The 6452-nt window shown below is 35.5% G+C and overlaps 1 protein-coding gene across 1 annotated transcript; it reads right to left on the minus strand.

The window, feature by feature from the left end:
• Nucleotides 1–1587: 1587 nt before the first annotated feature.
• LOC140804250 (protein IQ-DOMAIN 2-like) lies at nt 1588–3665 on the minus strand. Its single transcript, XM_073160145.1, has 2 exons — nt 3516–3665; nt 1588–2277 (listed from the first exon to the last, which is right to left on the minus strand). Exons 1-2 carry the CDS (start codon nt 3663–3665, stop codon nt 1588–1590), a joined length of 840 nt encoding a protein of 279 aa, XP_073016246.1.
• Nucleotides 3666–6452: the final 2787 nt, after the last annotated feature.

Consider the following 6452-nt stretch of genomic DNA (forward strand, 5'->3'; position numbering starts at 1 on the left):
GCAACTAAGCAAGATTTTTTCTATAAGAGACTTTGGGCCATCAAAAATAATTATTGGCATCGAAATCCATCGAGACAGATATGCCACGAAGACCTGGTTTTCGCAGGAGAAGTATATTGAAAAAGTACTTCAGAGGTTCAACATGGATCAGACCAAAGCGTTTGGATGTCCTCTTGCCAACCACTCCAAGTTGAACTCAAAGCTGAGTCCTACTACGGAGGATGGAGAAAAATAAATGAAAAGTGTTCCATATGCTTCAGCTGTTGGAAGTCTGATGTATGTCACGGTATGTACTCGGCCAGATTTAGCTTATTCTGTAGGTGTAGTGCGTAGATTCTTTTCAAAACTGGGAAAAGAACATTGGGCTGTATTAAAATGGATATTCAGATATCTACGGAGAATCTCTAAACATAGATTGAGTTTTGGAGGATCTAAACTTGAGCTTGTAGGCTACACAGATGCAGATATGGCAGGAGATGTTGACTCCCGAAAATCTACATCAGAATACATGATTACATTTGCAGGGGGAGCTGTGTCATGGCAGTCAAAGTTACAAAAATGTGTAGCATTGTCAACTACTGAAGCGGGGTTCATTGCAACAACTGAGGCATGTAAGGAGCTGTTATGGATGAAAAGGATTTTGGAGGAATTAAGTTTTGTGCAAGATCAATACAAGTTGTTCTGTGACAGTCAGAGTGCAATTCATCTTTGAAAAAATCATTTAATGCATTCAAGATCAAAGCATATTGATATACACTATCATTGGATACGAGATGTATTAGAGAAGAAATTGTTAAAGCTTAAAAAGATTCACATAGATGAAAATGGATCTGATATGATGACCAAGACATTGCCGAAATGGATCATTAATAATTTTAATTAAGTTAGAATAAAATCGTGATTTTATTTCAAGTTTCGCCAATTAATCGAAAAAACATTAATTAAACGATATCTACTATTATAATATAGTAAGATTAGATACATAAGATGATTCTTACAAGTTTTTTTTGGCAACCGAAATAGATCATAAAATTCTCATCAAAGTTGTAGTTATAATGCTAATATTTCAAGACCTATAAGTAACCCTCTCTAAGGCCACTACGTAAAACCACCTTGGTGAGGAAAATGGTGTGTGGGATATTACTTTTATTTATTATTTTAGGATTTAAATTATTCTCAAAACACATTTAAAAGAATTAAATGTATCTAACTTTTTCATCATGTTCGAAAAAAATATGATATTGTAGAAGTGGTTAATTTATAAATTATAAAAAAAATACAAAAAAAATCAAAAGTAGGTAATGTTTGAAAACCAAAGTGAAAAGACGAAAATCAGAAATAGACAATTTTGATAAACAAGTGATTCTAGTATTAATTTTCATCAAACACAAAGCAAATGATATTTATACAATGATCACTCAAATTTTATGTCCTATGTAAAATATTTCTGAACGTTAACAATATTACAAGAGTAAGAGAAGAACAAATGTAAAAAATATAGCACAAAAGGTTCACTCGAATGAATAAATATTAAGTGGAACGTCTAATTTCCTTTTTTCTTCATGGCCTCCAAACTTGGACTTCACATTAATTGGCCACTCCACTCACAGAAATGGAGCTAGTGTCGATCTTCGGGGGGCCAGAATGCCGCCTGGCTCGGTCAGGTGAAGGTGGAAATGAGAGTCGTTTCTTCACAGATCCCTTCTCTGGAGTATTACCATTTTCCATTCCTAATGGAATATTTGGCAGCTTGGACTTTGCCTTCGCCGAATGAGTGGATGCCATGTAACTCGGGACTGACATCAAGCTTCCCAAGCTTTCATCGTCTCTTACTGATGAACCAGCAATACTATGCCTCCTATTACGCTCGGATTGCAAGCTAAGAATGCTTCTTGAATCATCTTCTTGACTTAAAGCACTCCCTCTTGGGCTTGTGGGTTTCAATTTTCTTGCTGCCACCGAAGATGCAGCTGCTTTTGGAGGAGTGGGAGTTCCAGGTGACTGGTAGCTAGAAGGTGGCTTTTGGTAAATTGGTGAAGATGGATTTTCAGAGTTTATTAGGTGACGTGCAAAAGATTTTGTTATTTCTCCTTGACTAGTTCTTGGTATAGCACTTTTTGTCGATATGGAATCACTGTTAATATCTTTCTCTGTTGAACTTTGAGTTTCCCATGGCCGAGCAGCCATCCATCGTTCTAACCAGCTCCAACCCCAGTGAGGATTAGTTGGGTCCATGAAAAGTAAATTTGAAGATCTTGCTGACTTCTTCCACATTTGCTGCTCAGTTCACATGTTGACGAGTAAACAGAATTGTAAAATTTCTGATGCCATCAAACATTTACAGATGTGTATACTTCAATTTGAACGTTTCAAATGCATTATTTATAGTTTTTTCTTCACCTTGAAAAGGGTGTAGCTACGGAATTAGTTAGAGCATGCGCAATGGGTGGGTGTTATCAGTTCATCAAAAATCGTCGGATCCACTGCCACATACTCATTATAACAACATATCTATTTTACCCACATTCTTTTTAACATTAAAACTCATTATTTATGGGTCTCACAGTCCAATCAATCTTCTTAAATTTTTTCATATTAAATAAATATGTTTTAAATATATTTTACATTATTTAAATCATTATTCTAATTTTTAAAATAATATTACTTTTTAATAAAATAATTTTCCTAATTTTAGAAAATAATATTAATGTTTTTTAAATATATTTATTAAATAAAGTAGATGTTCGAAAGAAATACCACGGCGGAAGAAGAATTTAAACAAGACGTGAGCACCATTTATTTAAAGTTACAGTATAATTATGAAATTGAAATGAAGCAATAACTTAGAAATAAAACACACTTTGATGAAATTAAAAATAACATACGAAATACTAATTCATGGATTGTTGTTGTATTGCCCCCATATATGCTCAACTAAGTCTGCACGAAGTTGGTGATGAACTTGAGTGTCACGTAACTTAGAATTTGTTCGAAGATAATCCTGAAATCCTCGGTTTGAGCCATGGATAGGTTGTGCGGATTCGTCACCTTCATCGTTGTATCAATTTGTCACATGACCTCCTCATACTCAACGATCATGTTATGCAAAACAATGCATGCTAACATGATTTGTTTTAACTTTTTTCGATACCAATAACGAGCTGGACCTCTAACAATCACCCATTGTTTTGCAAAATAATGCATGCTAATTCTCCACACATGCTCGATATTGAATGTAACACCATTGTTTTCAGATCGATATTTTTCGTACGCAAACCTCAATATATCTTCGTCACTGTGACCACTTCGATATGAACTGTAAACATTATTATAATTTGCGTTGAATCGATATACATTCTTTTGTATTGTATTGTATTGTATTGTGTCAATGTGACCGTATAATATTTGCACTTCTGGTGTTTGAACCTGTGGACGATTCTCATTGTAGTAGCTTGCAATACGTCCTCAAAAAGCATCTACCTTTTGATCATTGCCGATTAACTGCTCGCTAAGACCTCCTCTTCAATCTTTGTCCAAATTGAACGCTTTCTTGAACCCTCAGCATTTGAAACCGCTTTTTCTAAATTGACCACCTCAATTGGGGATTCAGGATCGGAAAGTTGCGTCTCCGGGACAAAAGTCGGAGTTGCAGGTTCGTTCGACATCGGAGATGTGAAAAGCATGACATTTGTGCGTGGTGTAATATATCTATGAACAACCGGCTGCGTGAAATACAGATGACTCATGTTTTGTCAATATTCGGCTGGAAGCGGTTGATATGGACCTCGAGGGGCATAATTCGGATGATTCATAGAATTTCCAAAACCTTGGAAATTTTGAAGATTTTGGGGAGGAAATGTCATATTTGGAAATGGATGTGTGTATTGATAATATGGTGGAATTTGTGGATTTTGGGAAGATGGATAATCTTGCGGGTTGTTTGTAGAATTCAAGAAATTTGTAAAAAAATGCCTTATTATTTTCATCCATTTCGGATAGAAAATAAGATTTTTGGAACTTAAAAAAAATAGATGGGAGAATATTAGAGAGTAGAACTGGAGAGTGTAGTGAGTTGGAATGAAAATGTGTACACATTTGTGGGTATTTATAGAAGAGAATCGAAACTAGCCGTTACAAATCTTTTGAATTTTTTATAATTTAATTCGAATTTAATTATATATTTAAAAAATAAAAAATTTACAACGGTTATAAATGAAAACAAAAAATATGTAAAAAAAAAAAAAACAAATCCAACCATTAAGAAAAAGAAAAAATTTTTAAAAAAAAATTATTTCAAATACGCGTGAGGCCCGCGTGAAAAAGAAAATAAAAAAATAAAAAAAATATAAATCCAAAACGCGTGGGGCCCGCGTGGGGCGGTTGCCTTATGCAATTTGTGGAGCGTGCAAAAGTTTAAAAAAAATGAGAGAGGGGCGTTCAAACATAATATCCCTCTTTCTCTGGGTGTTAAATGCCTATTTAAAACCCACATTGTGGGTGCAATATAATGCCCATTTAGCACCTCTCCCCATTGTGAGTGGGCAATAGAGAGAGGGGCATTCAAATGTAATTTTGGTTCAATGAGAGTGTTATCAATGGATGCAGTAGTAGAAGTAATAATAAGAAAATATGGTGGTGTAAGTATAATTCAAAATATGAGTAATCCAACACTTTAGTTATTAAGATGTCTGACAAGAATCACTATATATGATTTAAGAATTTTAGACGATTTTCTACTCATACTGAAAGAGAAGTCACTTGGGAACTAGAATGGAAGCTGTGCGAGCAATACTCGTACCTCTTCTTAGATTAAGCCAACCCAAGTTTCGAGGACGAAACTTTCCATAAGGAGGGAGGGATGTAAAACCCAAGATTTTTAATCATGATAATATTTCTATAATTAGGATTATGCAATCTTCGTGTATCTATCTCATTATTTAAGATGTAAGATTCGGAAGATTATCTAAAGTTGTGTGGATAATTATATCTTGTACAATATTTTTGAGCTCAAGATTTAAGAAAATACTGTGCATATACTTTGAACATGGGATAATAAATAGACCACGATCTAAGAAATTAAATAAGGAATATTTGGATATTAGTAGGTAAAGTTTGGGATATAAATTCAAAGTTGGAAAGATTTTTACCAGATAAAGATATAAGATTTGATTTGATATCGATTCTAGATATATATTTGATTCAAAATTCAAACGCGCGATATCACTCGATCATGATAGCATCCACCCCTCTCTATAAATAGGAGAAGCTAAAATTTACACCCCAATTTTCGAGATTTTGGTCTCCAATTTTCGAAAATCCCTCTCCAAAAATACTGCACGAGTCATCAAAATTATGTTCATATTCAGAAATTCGTTTCTCTCTCTCGGGTAGCCTGAATCCGATCTCCACCGTTCAGAACATGCTTCAATATGTTTCAAACAACATATCCAAATTTCGGCAAAATCCAACGGTTAGTTTTTCATTTATAGTCTTCGCAAGAAAACTGCCCAAATTTTAGGCGGAAATTCAGCATACCTTCGGTTTTTGTCCATAAGCAGATCAAAAAGACTTCCAAACCAGATCTCCACCGTTCATAATTTAATTAACGTACTTGGAAACGTACTGTAAAAGTTTGAGTCCGATCCAACGGTTCAATAAGGTGCAAGAAATTTTACAAGACGGCGAATTTTTTCGGTAGAGGTGCTGTTGCGTTTTCGAAACATGATTCTTCTATGGTTTCCGAGTTTTTCACGTTTTCTTCCAGTCTAAGGTAAGTGAGTTTTTGCTATATTATAATTTACACACTTGTTCTTTGTAAGTGAGCTTGTTTTAAATGTGTAATTTCGGTGTATGCATTTTCGTGTTTTCGAAATTTCGGCCGAGTACTGTAGTAGCCCGAATTCCAATTTGGGTAATTAACGGATTAATGGTGATTAAGAAGGTTTAATGTGTAATTTTGAACATGGTCATGATCGGACGGACCGAAGATGGTTCGGTAGCACCGAATAGTTCGGACGATCCGAAGTAAGTTCGGTGGATCCGATCATGAGGTGTCAAGAGTCGATCGACACGTCAGTTTTCATGCAAGTTCGGATGATCCGAAGTGTAAGTTCGGTGGATCCGATTATGAGGTGTCAAGAGCCGTTGGACACGTAGGAGTTCGGACGTTCCGAAGTAGGTTCGGTGGATCCGAACATAGCCTATAAATAGTGCTCGAAATTCCTCATTTTGGAATGCAAAATCTTGAAATTGTGTCTCTTATTTGAGAGGTTTGGAAGGTTTCTAGGGTTAGTTGTTGGTCGAGCGATAGCCAAGAGCTGCCAGGATTGGTAGCGTAGCGACGCCTGAGTTACGAGGCAATCGACATCAAAGGGCTGTCGACGGACGAAGGTAAACCCTAAACCTTTGGTAGTACTAGGGAGTACTGGTTTTGCTAGTCGAGCATGGTAGTT

The sequence above is a fragment of the Primulina eburnea genome, chromosome 1 (genome assembly GCF_022965805.1).
Source record: "Primulina eburnea isolate SZY01 chromosome 1, ASM2296580v1, whole genome shotgun sequence".
In the NCBI taxonomy this organism is placed as follows: domain Eukaryota; kingdom Viridiplantae; phylum Streptophyta; class Magnoliopsida; order Lamiales; family Gesneriaceae; genus Primulina; species Primulina eburnea.

What these genes read in the sequence shown, in the direction of transcription:
- LOC140804250 (XM_073160145.1), bottom strand. Translation starts at nt 3,665, where the DNA reads ATGTCGAACGAACCTGCAACTCCGACTTTTGTCCCGGAGACGCAACTT. An exon ending in GGACAAAGATTGAAGAGGAG is followed by an intron (nt 2,278 to 3,515) that starts GTCTTAGCGAGC and finishes TGAACTGAGCAG; the next exon opens with CAAATGTGGAAGAAGTCAGC.